Genomic DNA, 25571 nt, shown 5'->3' with positions numbered 1-25571 from the left:
CACGGAGAGACTTTTCAATCGCCCCCCACAGTAAAACAAACACTTCATGCAGAAGGCCTACGCTTTGCATGTATAGCATATGAAATGCATGACAAACGGTTGATTGCTCCAGATCCCCGATCAATTTCAGGGATAATGTTGGTGATTAAGTACAATTAGGCCTTATATTTTCTCTCTCTGGCCTTTTGTTTTCTCTCTCATTTAGTATCATGTCAACATAAAAAAGTAGCAAATTATATTTATTAATATATTTTCTCCTCTAATAAAATGACGTTTGCTTTTTTCAGGCAACTGATTTTGTCAAGCAAAAAGCAAACAGCACTTTGCAAACAGCCTTCTTCTCTTGTTTTGAAGACATTGCCAGTGCAATTAATTAGACTGAGGTGGAATGGAGAGAGAATTATAAATGATCAATTCACTGGGGTTCCCTTTAAACTCTTAACTCCTTTTTTTTTTTTACATGTGATCAGGTAATGAAAAGTTATTAATTGATTTGTGCAAATCATTTGTTAAAACTTACCCTAAATACGAAGTGACGTGTATTAATTCCGAATAGTTTTTTCTATCCCTCATGAAACCCTTTCCTGTTTCCTGTGCCGTCCTGCAGCTGTGCAAGTTCACGGCGCCCGTGCCTCACCTGGCGGTGTACACTGGGATCTGTGAGCCCCTGTCCCCCAGCAGCCCTCTGCCCTGTGAGCTCCTGCCCCCCTCCCCAGGCCTCATCACCCTGCCCAACAGCGCCGCCTGCCCCTCGCCCATCAGCGTGGCCATCGATAGCACACCCGCCTCCGAGAGGAAGTTCGACGGCACGGGCGGCTCGATGTCGGCCCAATTCCCCTCCATCACCGAGAGTGCCGAGTTGTCCATGGGCTCCGACTCCAGCAATGTCACCCCCGGGCCACCCAAGGAGGCCAGGCCGCCCCCACCCCGGTCCCGAGTGGCACTCTCCTTCAGCCGATTCCTGAAGCGGGGCTGTGCCACCTCACCCGTCTTTGCCACCCTCTCACCGAAGTGCCCCTCGGTTGCCAGCGGACGCATCCAGCCCCTCAACAATGAGCTGCTGTCCTCCCAGCCCACGCAGAAGCCAAAACGAATAGCCAAGTAAGTCGGCCCCCCCTTATTCAGGGAGAATAGTTTTGTACTGAGCCAAACTGCTTGTTAACAACTTATGGAAGAATCCTTGTCACTAAAGTTCCCTAGTGAAGCAGTTGCCAATACCACTGATATATTTGTATATTTAAGTATTTCAACTCTAAACCCAACTCTGACCTTGAACGTAAAACTAATCATAATGAATACTTTATAGTCGTGATTCCTATGCCAACACCACACAATCATCTGCAGCACGAGTCCCCCTAGAGTGACCTGATAAAACGGTGCAGTTTGTCCTTTCCCCCACCAAACACAACCCCTTGAACCAGACTCCCAAGAGCATTGGTGCACTGTCTCTGCTAACGCGTGTCCCGTGCTGAATCTCAAGCTTCTTTCAGATCAAAGTGGACATCCCCCCCGAGTGCCGCATCTACCCCATCGACTCAGAGGAGGAGGAGGAGGAGGAGTGTCCCGCCGCGGGCCGCGCCGCTGTGAAGGAGGTCATCTGTCCCTGGGAGACGGTCTCTGAAGAGGGCAAGGCAGGATGATATACAGGGACAGGAAGAGGAGAAGTCGGGACAAAGGGACGGCGAGTGTGATTGGACACTTCTGGGGTCCTCATGCGTCACCTCACCTCCATCTTTTTATTTAGAGAGATGGAAATGCAGATTTTAGGGTAAATCCAGCAGTATTTTTATATATATATATATATATATATATATGTCTATTAGGGGGTAAAAACATTGTCTGAATGTAATGTCTGTCATAACACAGATACCCGCTATGTTTACCCTCAAAAACCTGTTTACAGATTACAGAATGTGAAAATTTTCTTACATTAGCTGACAGTAATTCAACATCCTTTAAATATCTGGTTTGTGTAAGTGCCTCAATAAAATGTATAACAACACTTGGTCCTTCTACACACTGCTTAAGGTCTTTGGTCTGTGAGACTCCCTCTTTTTTAGATTCATGAGATTCATTTAGAACGATAATTGGTAATTAAATTGATTTACCTCTTTAGAGAAAAGCAGCTGTTCCACGGTCAGTAAATTCTTTCCACCACTCTACTTGGGTGTTTTAATTGTCATTATTTGACGTAAAATAATGATATTGGTTATTATATAATTTACATCAAACGGCTGAACCACTAATTCTAAATTTAAAAAACAACCATCAAGGAAACCCTAGGTGTGAAGGAGCTTAGAAAAGTACAAGTGAACAGAACACACTTAAGTTATACACATGGAGATATATATATATATATATATATATACACTTTTTATTGTTATTTTAGTTTTATATATAAGCTTTGTACACGGGTTAAAATCTTCTCTGTGGGTTATAAAAGCTTCACTTGGCCATGCTTGAGAGCCAGCCCAGTTTGAAGAGGGAGGGGGCTGGGGGCTCCTCTTCCTGTGATGCCAGCTGTCTGAACAGGCTTCCTGCCCGGAACGTATCTTCTGCTGGGGGAGCAGATGGAGGTGCCACCTGTGAAGGGAAACAACACAGGGGAAGAATTTAAGTGCTACACAGCCTCCATCGCAAAGGATCTCTATATAATGTCAAACAGGCAGGGGCAATCCAGGGGTTTTACAAAAATGCCTTAAAAATAAATACATTAATAAATAAATAAATAAATAAATACAGCTCTGGAAAAAATTAAGAGACCACTTAACATTGAATTCTGAACTAAATTGAATACTAAATTTTTCGCAGAGCTATATTTCAATTATAAAGTTGTTCTGAATATTGTTCACAGAAATAGTTGAAATAAAATAAAGTGTATTGTTACAGAATTAAGAGAAAAAAAAGTAAAAATATTGTAAAATATATGGTCACATTAAGAAAGTGTGTAGACTGTTGAATAAGCTGATAGTTTTCCATCTTCTCTTCTGTGGCTTGCATGACATTTGCAAGTCTTCAATATTCTGTGATTCAAGAGGAGCTCCACCTTTCGCTCAGATTAGGTACTACCGTCTTTGTCTGAGGGTAAGGCTAATTATACACTTGGCTTCTTATATAAGGACAGTATTATATAGGGGGCCTGTTAATTATGTCCCAAAAATTACAGCTAAGGGATATGTACTTTGATTCTCCCATGGCACTCTCATTTCTGAAGTGCCAGCACATCATTAAATAATTATAACATCCATCTCAGATCCATCTATGTTATTGAGATCTCAAAGGCATAGGCACACACCCAAACAAGCAGGCACAAGCATCGTCTGAAAGCTCTTATACAGTGAGGGAAAAAAGTATTTGATCCCCTGCTGATTTTGTACGTTTGCCCACTGACAAAGACATGATCAGTGTATAATTTTAATGGTAGGTGTATTTTAAAAGTGAGAGACAGAATAGCAACAAACAAGTCCAGAAAAACACATTTCAAAAAAGTTATACATTGATTTGCATGTTAATGAGGGAAATAAGTATTTGACCCCTTCGACTTAGTACTTGGTGGCAAAACCCTTGTTGGCAATCACAGAGGTCAGACGTTTCTTGTAGTTGGCCACCAGGTTTGCACACATCTCAGCAGGGATTTTGTCCCACTCCTCTTTGCAGATCCTCTCCAAGTCATTAAGGTTTCGAGGCTGACGTTTGGCAACTTGAACCTTCAGCTCCCTGCACAGATTTTCTATGGGATTAAGGTCTGGAGACTGGCTAGGCCACTCCAGGACCTTAATGTGCTTCTTCTTGAGCCACTCCTTTGTTGCCTTGGCTGTGTGTTTTGGGTCATTGTCATGCTGGAATACCCATCCACGACCCATTTTCAATGCCCTGGCTGAGGGAAGGAGGTTCTCACCCAAGATTTGACGGTACATGGCCTCGTCCATCGTCCCTTTGATGCGGTGCAGTTGTCCTGTCCCCTTAGCAGAAAAACAACCCCAAAGCATAATGTTTCCACCTCCATGTTTGACGGTGGGGATGGTGTTCTTGGGGTCATTCCTCCTCCTCCAAACACGGCGACTTGAGTTGATGCCAAAGAGCTCGAATTTGGTCTCATCTGACCACAACACTTTCACCCAGTTCTCTTCTGAATCATTCAGATGTTCATTGGCAAACTTCAGACGGGCCTGTACATGTGCTTTCTTGAGCAGGGGGACCTTGCGGGCGCTGCAGGATTTCAGTCCTTCACGGCGTAGTGTGTTACCAATTGTTTTCTTGGTGACTATGGTCCCAGCTGCCTTGAGATCATTAACAAGATCCTCCCGTGTAGTTCTGGGCTGATTCCTCACCGTTCTCATGATCATTGAAACTCCACGAGGTGAGATCTTGCATGGAGCCCCAGACCGAGGGAGACTGACAGTTATTTTGTGTTTCTTCCATTTGCGAATAATCGCACCAACTGTTGTCACCTTCTCACCAAGCTGCTTGACGATGGTCTTGTATCCCATTCCAGCCTTGTGTAGGTCTACAATCTTGTCCCTGACATCCTTGGACAGCTCTTTGGTCTTGGCCATGGTGGAGAGTTTGGAATCTGATTGATTGATTGCTTCTGTGGACAGGTGTCTTTTATACAGGTAACGAGCTGAGATTAGGAGAAAGTAAGTAGCTCAAGAAAGTAATCTCAGCTCGTTACCTGTATAAAAGACACCTGGGAGTCAGAAATCTTGCTGATTGATAGGGGATCAAATACTTATTTCCCTCATTAACATGCAAATCAATTTATAACTTTTTTGAAATGCGTTTTTCCTGATTTTTTTGTTGTTATTCGGTCTCTCACTGTTAAAATACACCTACCATTAAAATTATAGACTGATCATTTCTTTGTCAGTGGGCAAACGTACAAAATCAGCAGGGGATCAAATACTTTTTTCCCCCCACTGTATGTTAAGAGATTTGGCCAGCAAGAGAAAAAAAGCTCCATGCATTTCACTCCGGAAGAAGAAGAATATTGTGTGAGGAGCTGCTTAATGTCTTCATAAAAACAGATGTATATTTCCAACTGTTTGCCAAGTCACATTTAAAAGACATTTTGTCCAAAATTCAATATTTACTAAAAACACAGTCACAGCACTATTCCACTTTGATCCATTTTATGTTCTCAAACACAGAACCAGATTAGTCAAAGATTTCCAGCATTCCAATCCCTTCATTAGCATAATTTGTAGTATCACCTGTGTTATATACAACCATCGATAAATTGGGTTAAACAACAATCAGAATGAATCCATCTTATTTTGCACAGGATTTGTGCTTTGCTGTTTTTAAAGTAGGAGTTATCTGAGGTCAGCTAAGAAAAGCTGGGCTCAAGGTAGAAATGTATGAAACACACAAAACACACGCACACCAGGCACTGATACCCACGCACAGGGCTCCCGGGCTCACCTGCTAGAGCTCTCAAAACAGCTGAAACTGCACAGAGGAAGATAGCATTTAACAAGAAATGTATTCTACGTTAATTTGCTTAGGCTCAAAAAATATGATTCACCCTGGACCAGTCTTACAAGAAAAAGATAATATTTTAATTGGCAAACCTCCTGTGAACTGGTCATACCGACAAAAGAGAACTGACTAGTATTTACCAATACACTATGGAGAGATGTGGTTTTTAGTTAGGTATGCATCATCACACTGAGGTCTACCAATTACCTACTTCCTGCTCTCATCGCTCACTGAATGACTCTTGTATGAATACACAGGGGACAATGATTTCACGCTAAAACATTCTCTACTTTCTCCAATGACCTCAAAGCAATCCTGAGGTTGATCCAACTCCCCCTCTCCTATACTGACCTGGGACCTGCTGATGTCCGAGCCCCGCGAGGCTGATTTGGCCGATTTTCGGGAGGTGGACATACTTAGGGGCAGCAGTCCGAACCTGGGGAAATTCAACAGAAAGGGCTACAGGTTAGTGAGGTAGATACACCTTGCTAGTGTGCACATTGCAATTCTTATCTGAATTAAGACAATAAGAATAAATATCGCTACATGGCCAGAGGAGTTGTGGTAATCGCCAATAAGACCAAGAGAGGAATTTACTACAACCAAAACTGGATCCATCATTAATTAAGAGACAGGGGTTGAAGGGCACCAGGCTGTACTGGGCACGCCCCCCTCCAAAACTCTCTGCTGATGATGTGTGGTAGTCTGATTTGCAGCTCACCGAATCTGGTTGCTGGCGAGGGGCAGGATGTTGTAGGGCTCCTGGGAGTTGACGTTGGCACCCCTAGAGGAAAACTGCTTCTCTGTGCCGGTCAGCAGCCCGAGCAGAACCTGCACCACAGACAACACTGTATGAGCACACAGGTACTGGGAGGACTCACAGGAAGGACTGTCAGCAATTATTGTTCTCGCTTTACCAGATAATGCTGGAAAATCTAGAGGTAGGCTGAGACCTAAGTGGGGGAGTGGGCAAACGGGTGTGGAGATACTTACAGAGGTCCTCTGGGAAAGGCGGTTCAGGTTGCCGTTGAGCGGTGGGGTGAAGACATCCAGGTCGAAAGGGTCAATGTGGCCCTCCAGGGAGTCACAGACATGCTGGATCCTAAGAGAGAGAGAGGAGTCTTTTATACAAGTTCCTTGGTTCGGGGCAAGCTCTACACTTCACAATATTCACTATATTTCTGTAAAGGAATGAGCACTGATTTTGATGTGGTTTGTGCAGATGCTGCTGATGTGATTAAAGGGACTTCAGGGAAACAGTAAAGGTGGCAACGACTGTGATCTGCCTGTCGTTTGTGAGGGTACCTGGGGTCCTGCAGGGAGCGGGAGGCCTTGCCCTCCTCCTGCCTCGAGCTCAGGATCAGGGTAAGGTAGCGCAAGTCAAACAGCAGCTGCAGGGCCCGGTTCTGTGTCATGGGGAATGTAGTGTCCTGGAGAAGTGGTGGAAGGTTTCAGAGGTTGGGTAGCAGGACTATCTATCAATGATGTGTACTATGGATGAGGGAGACTCTGTTGAATTACAAGTCTACAATGTACTGAAGATTATCAGTAAGTTAAAGTATGTTATTGGTTCAGATACTGACCTTATAATTAAATGTTGATCTCACATCTCACCTTATTGTGCTTGTTCTGCGTCAGCTTCTCGTACTCACAGACCACCTGATCCAGGCAGTTCTTCAGCAGCTCCTGCAGGGTGACCTTTGGCAGTGCGTGACCTCCAACCCTGTTCACCTCCAGGCACAGGTGGAAGAGCAGAGCCTGGACATACCAAGAGGGCTGTACAGAGAAATATCAACATTACTGAAACTTCCTGCCAGCTTCCTACAGGCACCAATGGGGATACATTTGGAGTCTTCGTTTAGGTTCCTCTGACCGACAGAGCTCTTGTAATTTGAACATTTATTCATTAAAATGACAAAAATACACATGATGTTCTTGAAGTCCAAGAGAAAACACAAAGATACTTTTCAGAATCACTCAATAAAATATATTTGTACCATCCAATCTTTGGACATCAAATATTTTTTATGTACTCCCACTGTAAGTGATAAGGGTAAGATTTTGACTTAAAAGGAGCACTGAATTGTAAGACCAGCATTTTTTAAGCACAAAGCATGAACCAGTGAGCCAGCCCTTACCTGTACAGGGAGGCGGATTTTGGAGGTGACGCTGCTCCCCGACTCGGACTCCTCCTGGATCTCCAGCTCGTCCCAGTTGGTGGCCGTTTCCAAGATGGAGCCTGCAGAGTCTGCATGCAGTGTGGCCGCAAAGTTGTGCACAAGAGCCTGAGGGGAAACACAATATAACACTTCACAGAAAGAAAACAACTACACACACACACAAACAAAAGCCACATGCGCTGTGTTACTGTCACACTGTTAGGATCTATTTTTAGTGTCTGTGAAATAATTAAAATTACAACAGAAAAGCCTATCACTTAGATGTTGGCAACAGCTGCTTTCTTTTCATTGGACACAAACCTTGGTGAGGGCGGAGCTCCAGATGCGATAGGCTTCCATGCTGCAGGACAGAAGCTCCTCCTTCAATTCAGCCCACCTGGCCCGGGCAGGGCTGACCTCCACTGCCTTGGCCCCACCCCCTTTCCCCAGCTTCCTGCCTTGCCGCGAACTCTCTCTCGTCATGTTATCCGGGCCACATTGCTTGCCCAGAATACACTGTTTCAGGTTGGGGCAGAGCTCACCCATGGACTGACAGAGCCTGGCCATGAAAAGCACAGCAGTGAGACGACCGTGTCCTTGACCTCCAGAGCTGTGCAGCCTATCCTGGGCACCCCCCAGCTCTGAGCGGACAGAGGACAGGACGTTCCGCACACAGGTCACGCAGTGCTCTCGCAGCGTCTCCTCAACCATGCTGGCGTCGATGTAGCGGTCAAAGGAGGAGGCCACGACTGGCTCCGGGGATGCTTTGGGGGCTTTCTCGGAGGGCAAGTAGGAGAGCAGGTCATCCAACTTGATCTTGAGCTTGGAGTCCAGGGAGGAGCAGAAGCTCTGGACGCAAGGGGTCAGGCCATGGGTCTTCATAGACAGGCCACTTTTCAGGAGGGGGCTGCGGCCTGACACGCTCACCCAGGCCGCGTCACTCAGCAGGTCACTGGGGGATTCGGACCACAGAAAGGACGCCACATCACCCTCGAATTGTGCCACCCTGCTGGTGCCCCCGGGGACAGACTGCCCTTCCAGCTCCCGCAGTGAGGAGGCCAGGAGCTGTTTGGAGCTGCTCGAGATCCCCTCCATCCCTTCTTGAGTAAGAGCCTGTCAGATCAGGGAGGTGGGGGGTGGGAGGGGTATGAAAAACAAGACATTTAGTGTTCTACAAACAGAAAGGATGCAAAAAAATCCATAACCAGCAAAGAGTTAAGAGTTAATGAAGTTAGATGGGCAGGTAAGTGTAGCATATGATCACTGAAGCTCCTGCATTGTAATGTAAGACTTACAGTGGTTTTTTGCTCTACATCAGCAGCGTACATCACATTGTTGTTCCCATACACAAAAAACACTAACCTGTAGGCGCTGGAGGAAGAGCTGCTGCAGGAAGTCCTCCCAGAAGGACAGGGGACGCTCTAACAGCCGCTGACATACGGCACTCCAGTGCTGACTGATGGAGTCGCTGGTCAGCAGCTCCCACACAGCGTCTCGTATACCCGCCAGGCCCTTCAGGCTCTTGATGTACACCAGCAGACTGCTGATCCCAAGGCGGATATCCTCCTTACACCTGCGGACACCACAGAGCACAAGCCTATCTCAGGGTCTGCTGCCACTGACCCAGAAAACGAGTGGGAACAGTCCCACATTCTTCTCCCAAGAATGAACTGCCTGCCAGAATTCCATTGCACGATATTCTGTCTTTGAGTTGGATGTCAGTAATTCAATACTTGTTCATACATAAAAATAAACATAAACCATACGTGCTGATTTAACTTAATTTATTAAAAACCTAACATCACCTCCTGTGCATTACCCCCACCCCCTCCCTGTTGCTGGCACTCACGTGTCAATCCACTGCTGCAGCGTGTCTCTCAGCTGCTCTGGTAGGATGGGCTGTGCCAGGGTCCTAAGAGTCGGCTGGAAGTCATTGACTGAGGGGGGCAGGTACTTGAACCAGCTGCCCGAGCTCATCTCCTGGTGCAGAACCTTGGACCCTTTCCCTGCACGACAAGCAACAAGACCCGGTTTGATTGCATGACTGGAAGCTGTCATCTAATAGCTTTGTACAGAAAATGACCACAGCAAACAGCCACTGGCAGAAGATACCTTTCATATCTGCGATGGAGGAGTGGTGTTGAAAATTAGATTTTACCTCAATCGAAGGCCGTACACGATGCACTTTTAAGAAGGAATAAAAGCAAAGCTGAAAAGCACATTAAGAGAGCTCTGATATCTGGGATAGCATAACACAGATTTTTTGTATTTGTGCTGTGGTTTTATTTTTCTCCGAACAAACGCTCAGTGCAGCCTGTACTGTTTTGCTATCCAGCAAGGCAGGCTGATTCTTTTTATTGAGGGACTCTACCTGCAGGTGCAGTGCCCGTCACGGTCTCCAGTGTGCTGAACAGCAGGCCGCAGCTCAGGGGCAGGTCCGCCAGCTTGCCATCCGGAGGGGTATAGAACACGGCATAGGCCTGGTACAGGGTGGTGGCCAACAGCTCCACCAGAGAGCACACCTGGGCTTTGATACCAGCACCTGGGGACAAGGGCAATGGCATTACCATCTCTAGGGTGTCAGACAGAACAAAAAGGACATTTTCTGGTCAAAGTATTGTAAAATTAAGCTTGGTGGAGGGGACTTGTTTGGAGTAAAGGGGAAATAACAATTGTGAAGGTGGAAAAAACAAAAGTAAATATAGAAATAAAGAGATCTTCACTATAAATGCACTTGGAATGGAAAAATATATGTTTTGTTTATGCAAGGGAACTAATATCACCCTCATGCATGAAATTCACTTTTACTTTCTGAAGCGTTTTTTTTTTTTTTTAATATATAAAGAAAAATGCACACACGGTCTAAGATGAACATTTTACCTGTGCTGGTATTACCTATTTGCGGTCAATTTTTCTCTTAATAAAGCATGCTGGGCGGTGCCAGGGGAACAGGCCCTTTGACATACCATGCTGTGGTTGGTTGAGCAGCTGCTGGATGGAGGCTTTCCTGGCCAATAGGAAGTCAGCAAGGGCCTGGCGTGGGGAGCTGTCTTCCAGAAGCATAGTGGACACGAGTGCCTCGGCTATGGCCTGGTCGGAAACTGCGCGGCCCTTCAGTAGAGACTTGCTTTCCAGGAGAATGGTAGACCTAGGGGCACAATAACCAGTCACGGCACAGCAAACACACACACCACCCCCTGTCCACCTCCACCGGTCACAGAGAGTAATGATATCTCTCTGAACCTCTTTCTTCCAATCCTCATAGTGTCCACCTGTGCATTACTGACTGACTAAGAGAGAGAAACCCTGCAGCTGAAACCGTTGTGAAAGGTACCTGAAATGCCCGGCCGCTGCGACCTGGCGCACCAGGATGGGAAAGCGGGTGAGAACGGGGTTGTAGTGCGGGCCGCTGGCCTCCAGGTGCAGGAGGCTGTGCAGGTGGCAGCAGAGCAGGTAGAGCTGGGTGGCACGCAGGTACTGGGCCGACTCCATGGCGCTCCATATCCGCTCTGGGATTTCTAGCAGGAGCTTGATCTGGGCTGCCATGGTGTTGAACTTCTCCTGGGCCTGGCGTTGACTCTGAGGAGCAGGACAGACACGGATCACACGAGCACACGCCTGCACAACTGGTTTAGCAGGCAGTTAATTAAGACAGAGCAGTGTGGGAGGAGCTCAGTGACAGTGGCATCTGTGATTTGACACTACAACACACAGACCTGATTGTAAACAGGCACCACTTATTTCTCCGGATTCTGTTTTTGCTAGATTAGCCAGTACAGAATTGACATTGAAATTTCAACATATTGCTGATTGTTTCTAGTAATAAAGCAGAACTGCACTAATATTCATATCCTGGCTCTAAACTCTACTGTATGAGATTCACTTACATCGGGTTTACTGTTACTAGCGGCTTATCTGTGTGCCTAATTAAGAGCAAAATTATATAAAACTTAAAATACATTTCTGAAGAGATGACTTTCGTAGTTTTACTTAGGAAAAAAATAAAATAATACACATAAATAATTGAGATAAAACTGTATAAAACTATACTATACCGAACTGTACACAAGGCCTGTCGCCTGCTTTACACATTCAATGTTCATAAGGAAGGTACGCAGCGACACATACTGGTACCTTTTGTAAATAAGATACTTTCCAAAAAGTTCAGATTCCCTTGCATGCAGCAAAACAATGCAGACAAAATAAATCGTTTGTGAAAAATAGTAACACATTCAATATACGTTTTTCTGTTCACAGTGCATGTGTCGATTCTCAGAGTCATATAAAACTACAGAGATAATGATACACCCTCACAATTAGATGCACCACAGTGACACACATCCTAAGGCACAATAATATCCAACAGAAAGGGCAGGTATCAGTGACAATGGTAAAAAAGCAACCCAGTTATCCACACAGCACTGTTTGGACCTGTGAGGACTTGCTACAATACATCCATTGCTAATGCTAAGCCGAAGAAGATGGACATTGTGATCTGGTTATGTGGCTGGTGGTAACAATGCAAATTACCTCCAGTTTGCTGACAGCTGGGCCCGGGCTCTTCCCCTGTTTGAGTCGGTGACAGTAGCGATACATGTCCTGGATGGAGCGCACGACGCTCTCCGAGCACTGGCGCATCTCGCCGATCGTGTCCGCCGCCTCGATCAGGTCCCGGTAGCGCTCCCCCACCATCTGCCGCAGCTCTTCCTTCTTCTGCTCGATCTCCCCCCGCACCCGGCGCTCTATCCCGCGGATCTCCTCGGTGCTGTAGCGCTCAAACAGCGCCGCCGGGTCCCTGATCTCGGAGACCCGAAGTGTCTGAGCTGGCACCGCCGCCATCGTTGACGCGTCAACTTGACACAACCCGGAAGCTGCAAACCCGGAAACAGGATCTTGAGGTCGGGATGCGTCGAAACTATGTCCTTCATCACATGACTAAGACGCTTACGTACATATTATCTTGTCCTCTAGCTGGAGCTCGAACACTTTTATAAACTTTATCAACATGGAACTCATGGAATGTGACACAAAAGTAATATTTGCAAATATAAATATTTCAAAGGAATAATTCAGGTGTACTCAAATGTACAGATAGTTTGGGATCCTGTGACCGAGACTTGTATTACAGAGCACTCTGTTGAAAGGATGGAGTGAAATATGATGATATAGTACAGATGCCCAGGATCCTTGAAAAGTCTGAACACGTTACCACTTAATTGTCTCACATTTCGGCGACTTTTACACCTATAGCAGTTTCATATACAATACAGTTATATTTGCAAGAAGGAAGACTTGAGAGGAGCTCATAAAAACAGTATTAAAGCAAGGCTTGCACTGACCTGGGTACCAGTGCAGTTCTCCAGCACTGATGATATTAATCTATTGAAAGAAGCAGTGTGATTATGGGCTTCCTGTTCATTAAATATCAAATTGAATTAAGATGATTTTGAAGCCATGACCAAAAATCACATTAAACTGAGCTAATGAAAAAAACATACTCAAGGAAATGTTAGTTACCGTGACATATACATTTATCTAGGCCCATAACTTCGCAGGTCATTTCACTTAAAGTAATCAGTTTGAATTAACTTCACAGTAGAGATTGAAATTATTTGCTCTTTAAAAAAAGATGCACTGATTAGTGAGTTTACCTACTCTATGCATGCAACCCATTTACAATCCAACTGTCATGCGTTCACTGGTCTCTTGAATTACTGGGCAAGCTTGAACTGGTCTGAGGTGCCTCTGGATTTAATTAGATGTTATGATCTGAGAAATGCATTTTCAATCATGAATGGGTACTTGTGCCATGATGAGGGATACTTAGAATATATATACAGAATGTACATGGAAAAAATATGTTTTTTTTCTTGTTATATAGCTATATTAGTCTATGTCCAGTAGGGGAGGCTCACATTTCAGCAACTGGAGTTTACATGACGTGATACAAGCATTGCCAGTCTGCAATTGGTCTGGCCTGCTGTTGAAAGACTTCTGGAAGCCTTCCAATACCACATAATGGATAACACACAGGGGACCCTCTGCTCTTTTGACTTGGACGTCTCCATCAAAGCATTCGCTCATTGTCGAAAAACACTCATTCGTCTACTGAGGGATAACAACGCATTCATTAGGCAAGAGGCCTCCGCAAAATAAAATGTTCAAACACAATACACACTTAATACTATCAGAATTAAAACACACTTCAGGGGTGACCTTGGTCACAGTGGTATCAATATGTTTAAAAAAGAGATTATTAGAAGGGTTTCTCATTGGAATACTGGTTAGTTCAAAAACAATAATTACAAAAGCAGCAGCAGCAACAACAACAATGACAATAATAATAAAAACTATATCCTATGTGCTGATCATATGGATGGACTCGGTGTCTGTATGGAAACGATATTATCAGCCTGCTAGTGCTGATGTATCAGGGAATGTCAATTAAACAATGCCCTTTTACACACAGGAGGATATTTTGTGGAGTGGGTGAATCAGAGCTCTAACTTTTTATGCCACTAAGAGCGAATTTTTCCCGTTCTGCTGTCCAACCAGTGCATTAACGCTGTAAGATAATATTGCCATCAAGTCGTATTTCCCTGTTGTCGAAAGGCAATTTGACCAGAGTAAGAGGCACAGATTTCCCCCGTGTTAAAAGCTCTCTATTTCCATCCATCTTAATATGTTTGCGCAAGTTAAACAAACAGCTGATGGTGTTGAGTAAATGGGGTGCTTGGCACAGGTGGGTTGGCTCACTGGATTACACTCCCCCCCAGGCCTGCCTGCTTCCCTGCCTCTCACAAGAGGCTGGTGCACTGGCTGCGTGTAATAAGGCCTGCTTCTTTCATGCTCCACCTCTTGTATGACAAGTCCTCAGGGAAAGATAAACAAAAACCAGGGAGCTAAGATGCAGCAAAGTGCACAATGTGTTAAACCTTACCTGTGCAATTGAGCAGAGACGTCGGTGCAGTGAAAACAAACTGGGCTGCTAGTATGATAGAATAAAATGAAAGCTTGATTCTGCTTTCCTGCCTTTCATTTCCCAGTCCTTGGCAGACATTGTGTTACTTACAAATCTTAATAATGTACAGTACTGTATTTAGGCCTTGACCCATACATAAGGGCCACTACTACGTGACCTACTGTATAAGCTTTCCAAAACCAGCACTTTCTCGACAAATACTGTATTAAGAACAGGTTAAGAAAGCAATGCCATTTACTAAACAACCCATTTAGCCAGCTCCAAAACCCTTTCAGATTTCAAGCTAAAGTTGTGCCAGTTAACAAGATTTTCATTGATTTGAGATATGGAAGTCTGCCTCCAAGTTGTACAAAGAGTGTAGTTCAATGTTGTACCTGTAAAAGGTATGTTTAGGACTGTGTATGAATAAGACACCCACAAACTTTAATGTGTAATGCTTTTAATGACAGAATATTTCTAAATAATAATAGTAATAATATTTACAAAAGCATAACATTTGTCTGGAGAGCATATTACAGAAACCACAAACAGAGCAAGTTTTCTTTTTCTCTGTATATAAATGTTTTTCATTGTGTAACGGCTGTTTGTTGAATAGGTTCAGGCTGACGGACAGATACTGTTCTGCACACAACTGTGTGTGACATAACAAATTTCAGCCCCAGACTTGCAGAGGTCAAAGGGCAATTTAATGATTGAATACAAATGTTAGGGATACGTTTCCCAGTAAGGTCAAAATCTACACACCCCATTTTAACTTAGTTCAATCAGCGTTACAGTTTTCTTTAGGCAGATTAAGTGTTCAACAAACAAAGTATAGATTAACAAACCGTTTTTATTAAATGAAACTAATCACAGAATAACACAGATTTGGGTAAAGGGATGTGCATACTTTCAATCACAATTGTACATGTTTAAAGCATTCGTTATCTGCTTGAAATGTGACAAATGTGTTAATGAGGAAGGCAAATCAAATAAATACATAAATAAATACATAATAAATAAATAAAACCAGCAGGTGAACATGTACAACAATATTGTTTTATATTATATAACTACTTATAAATCATGTATACCTTTTTGAAACCACTTAAATATAAGTATTTAATATATTGTGCTCGAAAAACATTAGATCTGCTAAAATGGCCAGATATGCAAACTTAAGAGTTAACGCTATACAAGAACTATACAATATTACCCAACACGACAGTTTTTGGCACTGTTGTTGTATAAGTGTAAATAGAGAGAACAGAGCCAAGAATCGGCAAATAACTAGAAAATCAGGACTCATCACTATCTTTCTAGATACTTTCTGTATCCGATACAAAAATAAAAATATAAGTCTGCAGTGGTAAAGCTGAGCTGAACTATGTGTAGTTTTGCGTCAGCTGTCAAAATGACAGGGATGTGTCCTCATATCAATCTAAAATGTATCACTTTCACTCAGCAGGGGTCTAAACTAATATTAGCTTCCCCATGGCCACCTATTCTAATCTACCCGACATCCTGTCTGAAAATTATATGATTCCCATAAGTGAGGTGCATTAAATCAAGAGGGAATAATAAAAACAGAAGGAAGGGTGGAAATAATTAAACATTGAATAGTCTGCTTTGCCGATCTGTACAGGCTAACTGTACAAGTAAACACATAAAAGTTGTTTTATAAATATATAAATATGTACAGAGCACACTGTGTCCATCCATGCTGTTTTCAAAATGGTTATGTTGGGGGTACATTATTTACAGTCTATTCTGAATCTCTTGTGGTCTGTTCTGATCCTGAAAATATGTTCGTACCCTTCATGGTCTCTGGTGTGAACATGTCTAAGATAGTATATGAGAAAAAAAGGTGAACAATATAATTGTCATGGGTTGAACTTTACAGTGGCTCAGCCATTTTTCAAGGCAAGGAAAATAAATAAAAATGTACATAAAATACAGTGGCCAGTGATGCAGTTCTTAGACTGTATGCACTATACTATACTGTATATGGGCTAACCACAGCTTCTAATGGGGTCCAATTGCAATTTAGTTGTTTTACTGCAGCCTCAAACACTCAAGCTGTTTTTTATTTTTGTTGCTATGGAGATGGAGGCAAAAAATAAAAAATAATAAGAAGAATTGCTTTCCCTGTGAGGTCTCTTTTCATGGGGACCATGGGCGAATGTTAAATAAATGCATTCCACAAATCTTTTTTTTTTGCCACACATTACTGGTACCTGACATTAGAAGCAAAGGTTAGGAAAGGGGTCATTTGGTGTCCATATTAGATGAAGAGAGAAGCATTAAAGGATTGTATGGAGCTGAGTGCTAGCACAGTTGTCTCCAGTTTGGTTTATCACAAATGAAGTCAATATTAATTTCTATTAAAATATATATTTGGAGCTTACCAAGAGCAGTAATTTAAAAATATTGTTAAATAGACTGTAACACCTGAAATGCTGCCATGAAGTGCACTTAAAAAAGCAGGCTAGTACGCAATTTCAATTATATTAAGTTCATACATAAATAAATACAAACAAAAACAGCAAGAGCAACAACAACAATCTTAAAATTGTTATTAAATGGCAGCCTTGGAGACTAAATGTTTAACCACAATACATGAACGTTAACTTCTCAGTTGGATGGAAACAGTCTATTTTGTAAAGAGTAAGTATTGTCCTAGCAACACTGTATTTGTTGTAATGTTTACAGCTGAAGAATTTTACTTTGACCCTATAGTTGACAGATAAAGAGATAGAAGGCTAAGAAGTGGAAATATGACAACTTGGATACAAACAGATAAATAAATAATCCTCTATGCATGAAAAAGAAGAGGGATATTCATCTCATCCCCCCTCCCATGTAATCCCACACCTGTGATCAGACAGGACACCGTGAGACGTCATGGTTTTTTGGCCTCACTGGCTGAGCAAACTGTTGCACTCATTAGGGTGGAATAGCAGTCTATAAAGGCACGATTCCTGTCATTTATCAAGGCTTGACAGGGAGCCGATGCACCCACGCGTGGTCAAGCATCACCCATGCTGCGGTCAGCACGGGGCAATAGGTATTTGAGTAGGAACGCTGCACTCGGGGGTGCGTGTTCTAGCCCTTCGCAAATTGTTTGGGGAGAGGACACAAGTCACAGCGGTCAAGAGCTTGTGAGCCAGACTCCAGATAGCACGGCCCATAACACTGCCTATGTCTACCGTTGTTTTCTTTCTTCTTGCTTTTTAATGTTTTATAATATGACCAGGCACACTGTCTGTGTGTTCCTTCGGTCTTCTTTTTACAGGTACCTGAAAAGCTCATGTGGAACCCAGTCCTGATGATATCAGCCTATCCTCATCCTTCAGTATGGGTTTATAACTTCCTCAGCTTCCACTAAATGCAAGGTCTGAATGTGCTTTAAGAAACAAATCAGGACCTACAGAGGCTTTCTAATAAAATAAATAAAATAATAATAATTACACTATTTCTTTCAGTTCGCATGTTATGTGAGAATAGAAAACCAGCAAGATGTTATCTTACCTGCATTAGGTGTGTGAAGACCTATGCTGAACATATAGGAGCTGTGTGTTATGGTGGAATTTAATGTTGCTCTTTGAAAATGTTAAATTATTATAATTACAATATATATTTTTTCCTCCATAATCTACAATAAATTGGAAGTCACTTTGTTCTAGTATATTATAAATAATGACATGACAATGTTCTAACCAGATTATAGTTTTTACAAATAAATTATAGTTGATATACTGACCATGACTTGTACCAAATGTAGAGATGTTGAAAGCTGACACTGAACAAACATGCCTAAGTCTCTAAGAGTTCCACAAACATTCTGTTAACTGGAGCAGCGGTTTAGTTAATATCCAACTCACTACAGTATTGTGTAAGCAAAATGTGGCACTCGGGAATAACCAAATGAATGCCTGGTGCTGTATAAAACTCCACTATAATCCCACATTTTATTTTAACAAAGGATTGGGATGGTGGAAAAAGAAACAAATACTTTTTTTATGTATGTATGTATAAACAAACAAAAACTCGAAACGACACAAAAAACCCTTGGCATAACAAGAATACATTCACTATCATTATCACTCCCATTAGAATCACAGTCATGACTAAATAACAGCACTTCAGGTTTATGGAGAGCGTAAATTGACATTTTATATCCTTGTGCACAGTTACTAGGGATTTTATTTTTCCCATATAGGGAACGGTTAATAGATATAAATAGAAAAATAGATTAGCTGTAACAAAGAGAGCTCTCAACCTTAATATTGCTAAACACCACTCCGAATATGAATGTTAAACTGAAAATTCAAATTGGGATGCCAGTTGCATTCTTACCTCTTGTTAGTAATTGTCTGACAAAATACAGCAGGTATAATACAGCCCTATGACAAGAAGATATCAAGTACTTTTAAAAGATTAGTTTTTGCTAGGTTTCCATCAAACACTTGTAAGTACAACTATATGTATCAACAGTGTGAAGTGTTAGCAGTACACTACAGAAGGACCAAACTGGGTATCTAAGATATACAAAGTGGGATGGTGCTTTTCATAGATGTCAATGGTACTGCAATAGTAAACAGAGCAACATCCTAAATGTCAGTTATTTCTGTTATTTAAATGCCAAAATATCCCTTCACTGTGAAAGTGCTTTTCTTTGAAATAGAAGACTCTGTAATGTGTCTGGAAAAACAAAACAAAACAAAAATAGTACAATATATATATATATATATATATATATATATATATATTTTTTTTTTTTTTCTCTGTACAGGGGCCTGAGACAAGGAATCGTTTAAAAACTATACATTTCTAATTAATTGCTGAGAACATCTCTTTTTCCTACTGAAGTGACACTTTTTTATGACATCTCTATAAACCTAGAAAAATTCTGAACAGGTTAGAAATCTGAAAATATTAGTTTTGCTAGCAGGTTTTCCACAGAGTCAGAATCTTTGAAATGTAAAGTCACCTGATTCTCAGTGTTTTCAGTCCATTCAAACAGAGGGCATCTATCACTTTAAACAGATAAATGAAAACTGAATCATAATGGATTTATTTGTCTTCATAAATAAGCTATAAGTGAGTATAATAACTTAGATATCAAAACAATGTCTGTATTAAAACATTCCCACCTTCCACCGAAAGGAGTTTTTTTAAATTTTCATCACTTTTCATTTGTCATAACAGAATGTTTATAGACTGTTGTCCAGTAGTTGCAGAAGCTTCGTTGTGTCCCAGTTCAATTTCCTAAAGTGTAGTACGGTGTCATGCAGTGTCTGAGAGCAGCAATTCATGCTGTATTCAAGTTTTGGCATTGAAGATACCATTCTACTACTGAGAATGGCAAGAGATTCATCAAATTTCCACAGTCATCAACCCCTCGACCATTTAGATGCTGGTCTGCAGGTCCCCGTTCAGCAGAGTGCTTTGTGTTTCTGTGGCATCGTTCATCATCCGGGTTTTGTCCTGTCGACTGTCACTCCTGTCTATATCATCCAGGCCCCCCACCTTCTTGAGACACAGCACATTCTGAAAGCTCTTCTTGAAGTTCTCTGACAAGAAGGCATAGAGGATGGGGTTTGCACAGCTGTTGGCGTAGCCCAAAACCACCACAAAGTCGAAGGTGCTCTTCAGCACGGGGGTTGTTTGAATGGTGCCTGTCACAGAGGTGACGTTGAAGACATAGAAGGGCAGCCAGCAGAACACGAAAACTGCCACCACAATGGAGACCATGCGGGTGACCTTCCTCTCTGACTTCTTCCTCTTGGAGGAGCCCACCCGGATCCCAGAGGACTTCACTTTGATGATGATGAGCAGGTAGCAGAGGCAGATGACAGTCAGGGGCAGAAAGAATCCTAGAAAGAAGGTGTAGAACATGAAGCCAGTGTAATATGCCTCTGGAGGGTCAGGCCAGATGATAGTGCAGCTGCTCACATTGTGCTTGGTCAGCAATCCACTGTAGATCATAATGGGCAGATTGACGACCACAGAGATTATCCAGACCGCCAGGTTGATCATCTTGGCCATCCGAGGCTTCCTCCACTTGGTGGACTTGATGGGATGGACCACAGCCAGGTATCTGTCAATGCTCATCACTGTCAGGCAGAAGATACTGGTAAACTGGTTCAGCCCATCCACTGTCATGACAATGCGACAAAGGGCTTGTCCAAAGGGCCAGTGGACGAAGGCGGACTGTATGGCAATGAAGGGCAGCCCCAACATGAAGAGCTCGTCAGCAACTGCCAAGTTCAGGATGTAGATGTTGGTGACTGTTTTCATCTTGGCGTAGCGTAGGATGACATAGATAACCAAGGTGTTCCCACAAAGCCCCACCGCGCACACCACGAAGTACATGAAGGTAATGACCACAGTGCTGGTCTTGTTAAAGTGGTGGTCAGTGAAGTTGTGGGTGTCGCTTCCCGTGGTGTTGGCTGACTCATTTAAGCCATCGTACATCCAGGGGTCTGTCAGGTTGGGGAGGGCGTGGAATATCCCAAGATCCATCGTGCGTGTCTTCGTCAGATTTTGAATCACTTCATATATGACATGCAACCTAGGAAGGAGATTAAAAATTAGAATCTTAATAAAAATCAACATAGTTTGGTTAAGTAAATATGCAGCTTCTAGGCTTGACACACTTTCACATTGGTGAATATACTGGTAGATATATACTTGTACTTGAGTTTTGTTTTTTATCTGGGATTAATATGGAAACTGCAAAAAAAAAATCAACTACCCCCATCAAAAGTCCATTCACTCAGCAGGAGACGAGCTGATCGACAATCCACCCAATGAGTTAATGCTTAATGTTGAACTAAATCAATAAAATCGCTCCATAAATGTTATTTGGCAGGGCCAGACATAAATCTCAACTGAAAGATTGTGAGAGAGAAAGGCTTTGAAGATGAAGAGTTTTTAATGACACTGAAGGTGCTTCCCCCACAAAATGCTGTTGAGACTACTTCTAAGAACTGTGCATTCAAGTTTATTTTTCATTATATAGATATTAATTATTCTCATTGAAAATGCTGAGACATCATATGGCAGGCTCCAATTAATTGATTTCCCCACCTTTATGTAAGGTCTCTGTTTTCACTATGTTGTTCTCACCAAGGCGTGTTTTTCAGATCTGAAGACTCGATGTTTGTCAACCCGTTCGGAAGGCTGATTATTTAGTGTTGAAATTCAAGTTAAAATAAAATGCAATGTGACAGGGGCAGAGTAATTAAAGAATAGAAATAGATCATTAATTCCCAATCCCACCACATGCAGTGGAGGAGGTTTTTTAAATTTATACATGTTTGACATTCATAAATATCTAGTGGCTGTATAGGCTCTATAGACTAGGCCTATATAATTATTTTATGGTGTCATTTTGAAGGGATTGTAATGGTACCCCGGAGAGTTAAAAGTGTCACAAATCTTGTTTTTTTGTTTATATTGATTCAGTCATGAGCTACAAGCAAAAAAATAAACTACATTTAGAGCACATAACCATAGCCTGCAGATCACTAAAAAGGCTGCACACATTGCATTGTCCTTTTCATCCACACACATGTGTGCATACCAATTGCATTTTTGACATCTGGTTGAAACAAAACACAAGGCTATGGAAACACCATGTGGAACCCCTGGCATGTCTAAAAATCTAAAACCTCAATCCACAAGTCACCCTTATGTAATAACCTTTTAAGAAGAGATATACCTCTTAAAGGATAGCCCTCTTCGAGCAGAACAACAGAGGGGAAAAAACTGGATGACCACTATTGGGGATGAGAGTTGACAATTTTAAAGTCTATCTTGAGTACCTGTTATTACAGAAGACACTTGTATCAGAACAATGCTTAACAGGTGATGAAGAAAGATGTAGCACCAATACAGAATTTGAAAGGATTTTCAATACTGAACTTTTAGACTAGAAATGGATATTGCAAGGGTGGAGGTATCTGTTTACTTGCTGAATCACAAAAAGTGAAATAAAAACCTGTGACATCTGGTTGATCTCTTGAGTTAGGAACTGAAGCGCAGGGCTCATGCATGAACAGTATATGATATATGTATGTATTGATTAATATATGGATTTGGTGGTCAGAGCCAAGCAAGAACAGAACTACTTAGATTTCTTGGGCATGTGTGGTAAAAACATACTTTAGTGGCACAGTACCTCTTTGACACAAACAATTAGAGTTAAAGAAATAACATGTCATGCTAAAATGTCATTGTATCATTATTCCAGCCATGGAATGGCGTTAAAGTAGGTGAAACCTCACAATTAGTGGTGTGTTAGGAATATTTCTCAAAGGGTTGGCTGAAATAGACATTTGCTTAATATCCGCTGCAGGGAGAATGCAATTTTTTTTTTTTTAAATGTATGTTCAAGGCAGTAATCAGTACTGATTGCTTTTCCTTTAATGTTTGCTATGGGATCTATAAATCTCAAGGAAGATGACAGAACCTTGCATTCACCTTCCACTCGTAGAGGGAAGTATAATTTATAAGGCTGACTAATTGTCTGTTTACCTTGCTGAAGCTGATTTAACTATCAGATATTTTTCAGAATTTCAAGCTGCAATATTCAACATCAACTGGTATCTTATTCAGATGTACAATGTACAATGGACATCACGTGATGAGAAATAACAGGTGCCTGGCCTTTGAATTCACAGATAAGGATAAACACACATCAATTTCATGCATTACAGATTCATGCACTTTTGATTATTAACAATTATCATTTATTACAAAAGCAAATACAGTTTTGTATAATAGGTGCATTATGTTGAGGTAAAATTTAGGAACCTCCCTGAAGTGAAGCAGAATGAGCCCCAGTTCATATTAATCTGTAGGGGGTCTTACATTATGGATTAGGAAAGAAACACAGATGTTGGACCCTGTAACCTGGGTTTTCTTAATTTATAGAATACCTCAGTCTGGTCAGGGGTTTTCTCAATAAATTGCACAGCCCTTCTAATGAAAATGTATGTATGGTGTTGTTACACAGTGCCATGTGGGTGGGGGTCCTTCAATTAGGAACCTTGACATTTCTCAAAGTATTTGGAATTCGTTGATCAGATTTCAGTTCTGTAAAAACCACGCAACAGTTGACTTACATGCAAGAGAAAATATCACACAATGTGTATCTAGATTAATACGAGTGTTTGAATAAAGAGAACTGAAGGTTACTCAGATTTACAATGCGAAACAAAAAGTCCAGACTTTGATCAGTCGGTCTAAGCCGGTATTCGTGAACTTGCGGTCGTCTTCCGTCAATCTGTTCATATTTGCACACCGCCTGGTTGTACAAACCTGCAGCCCTAACTATATAGCCACGGTGATTTCATTAACTGATAACGATAGAGACAAATATTGGTGATGGATACCAGATAATCACATAAAAGAAAACGGCAGGCACTAATAATAATAATAATAATAATAATAATAATAATAATAATAATAATAATAATAATAAAACGTTATAGATATTCACAGTTTATTTCTAAAGAAACCTTTAAATAGCAAAAAGCAGGTGATTCATCTTCTATGTATTTGCTACAGTTTAAAATACTTTTCAGCTCTTATTGTCCATAAATGAAGGCATCCACACAGATCATTGCATTGCTAATTAAAAACGATAATATATAACTATATATAAAAACTACTATATCCATACATTTAAAATAAACGGAAATCCACAAAACACATTTAAATGTAGTATTCAAACATATGTTCAAATGAATCTAAATGTACATTTTACCTTTAATACCATACACAATTAATGGTAACTGGTCATATAACATAAACTTGAATGTTCTTTATTTCATTAAAATTAGAGAATAGAAATTTGGTTGAGAATTTCTCCATAGCAACAGACAAAAAACTATATTCCCGATGAAAATGCCCAAGTCACAAGTCATAGATGAACGCACATTTATTTATACTGATCTGAGTGTCCTTTTATACAAGAAATGTGTCAAATTTCTTACCTTCATTTAAAAAAATGTAGAACCCTTGTGCCATTCAGAATCCAATCCAGGAGAATGCATGAACATAGTGTTTTATTCGTTGGTTAATAGTCGTGGGAAAGCGCAGAAATCCCAAAGATGCCTCCAAACACTGATCTCCCTACCTTTACACACCTGTGTGCCCCAAACACGCACTTTATTGTAGGAGAGCTTGTAACTCAGCAGAGAAACTAATGAAAAGAGAAAGTCATCTGCAAGATACATACATTCATATATAAATTAGATTTTTTTTATCGAACTTGTCTTTATGCTTTAAAATAAATAAGTACAATTGCAAAATGAGTTAAATGCTACAGAGGTAATAGAGCATCGTCTTGCCAGTTGCATCTCTGCTCTGCCTCAGTGAGAAGGAGACCGACTGCTCTCTGCTCGGTCTGCTGCATGATGTGATGCCATCAGCAGGGCGCATTTGGATACACTTGCACTAGGCTGCTGTTTGCGGGAGGTTCCAGCTTTAAACGCAGATGGTGCTGCTGGGCCACTGGCTCTGGCCCCATCTGTTACCAGAGAACCAAACCCTTCACACTTTGCCGTGACGTCACGGATTGGGGATGTTCAATCGCCTGCTGCAAACCCTTCACTCTTCACATGACGTCATTGCTTGGGGACGTTCAATCACGGGCTGCAAAATAAAATCGATCTCCTGGGCCATGTGATCAAATGACGTTGCCCATTACCCCTGCCCTCAGGTTTCCATTTCCATTCACATGATCCATGTTTTCGTTTAGGTTTTAGACTTCCATTAGCCATAGCTAATGCATATGCTGCATACAGGGTGGTTTTGAAGTTGCAAGAACCAATTAAACAACTTTGAAAAAGTGCATGGAATACAATATGCAGGCTGATATAGAAAGAGGGGCTTTTACATGAAAAAACACTCAGAAGGCCATGCAAGCCTGTTATAAGGGCAAATTAGTGCAGCTC

The 25571-nt window shown here is 41.8% G+C and overlaps 3 protein-coding genes across 4 annotated transcripts; 1 reads left to right on the top strand and 2 right to left on the bottom strand.

The window, feature by feature from the left end:
• The first annotated feature begins 571 nt into the window (after positions 1-571).
• Positions 572-1640, top strand: LOC136749016 (regulator of G-protein signaling 9-like). The gene is made up of 2 exons (XM_066702958.1): positions 572-1101; positions 1481-1640. Exons 1-2 carry the CDS (start codon positions 572-574, stop codon positions 1638-1640), a joined length of 690 nt encoding a protein of 229 aa, XP_066559055.1.
• A 684-nt stretch (positions 1641-2324) lies between these two features.
• cog1 (component of oligomeric golgi complex 1) lies at positions 2325-12509 on the bottom strand. Of its 2 annotated transcripts, XM_066704595.1 has the most exons (15): positions 12171-12509; positions 10975-11219; positions 10607-10788; positions 10012-10182; positions 9490-9646; positions 9003-9213; positions 7962-8753; positions 7620-7766; positions 7096-7257; positions 6787-6911; positions 6475-6583; positions 6203-6312; positions 5833-5917; positions 5425-5451; positions 2495-2583 (listed from the first exon to the last, which is right to left on the bottom strand). In XM_066704595.1, exons 1-14 carry the CDS (start codon positions 12477-12479, stop codon positions 5437-5439), a joined length of 2820 nt encoding a protein of 939 aa, XP_066560692.1. In that variant the 5' UTR covers positions 12480-12509; the 3' UTR covers positions 2495-2583; positions 5425-5436. The 2 variants fall into 2 exon arrangements, with proteins under 2 accessions (XP_066560691.1, XP_066560692.1); XM_066704594.1 differs by lacking the exon at positions 5425-5451 and having other exon boundaries at positions 2325-2583.
• A 2925-nt stretch (positions 12510-15434) lies between these two features.
• On the bottom strand, positions 15435-25055 carry sstr2a (somatostatin receptor 2a). The gene is made up of 2 exons (XM_066704597.1): positions 24609-25055; positions 15435-21178 (listed from the first exon to the last, which is right to left on the bottom strand). Exon 2 carries the CDS (start codon positions 21127-21129, stop codon positions 20014-20016), a length of 1116 nt encoding a protein of 371 aa, XP_066560694.1. The 5' UTR covers positions 21130-21178; positions 24609-25055; the 3' UTR covers positions 15435-20013.
• Between the last annotated feature and the right edge of the window lie 516 nt (positions 25056-25571).

The sequence above is a fragment of the Amia ocellicauda genome, chromosome 5 (genome assembly GCF_036373705.1).
Source record: "Amia ocellicauda isolate fAmiCal2 chromosome 5, fAmiCal2.hap1, whole genome shotgun sequence".
Taxonomy (NCBI): domain Eukaryota; kingdom Metazoa; phylum Chordata; class Actinopteri; order Amiiformes; family Amiidae; genus Amia; species Amia ocellicauda.
Note: the sequence above shows the minus strand (reverse complement) of the source record. Positions and strands in the feature narration are given on the sequence as shown.

Bases quoted from the DNA above. Each gene is read 5' to 3' on its own strand.
- cog1 (XM_066704594.1), bottom strand. From the start codon at position 12,479: ATGGCGGCGGTGCCAGCTCAGACACTTCGGGTCTCCGAGATCAGGGAC. The intron at 8,754-9,002 runs GTTAGTGTTTTT...CTGATCTGACAG, and splicing joins TCTTCCTCCAGCGCCTACAG to GCTCTTACTCAAGAAGGGAT. The intron at 2,584-5,832 runs GTCAGTATAGGA...TTCCCTTCACAG, and splicing joins CGGACATCAGCAGGTCCCAG to GTGGCACCTCCATCTGCTCC.
- sstr2a (XM_066704597.1), bottom strand. From the start codon at position 21,129: ATGGATCTTGGGATATTCCACGCCCTCCCCAACCTGACAGACCCCTGG.
- LOC136749016 (XM_066702958.1), top strand. From the start codon at position 572: ATGAAACCCTTTCCTGTTTCCTGTGCCGTCCTGCAGCTGTGCAAGTTC. The intron at 1,102-1,480 runs GTAAGTCGGCCC...CTGAATCTCAAG, and splicing joins AAGCCAAAACGAATAGCCAA to CTTCTTTCAGATCAAAGTGG.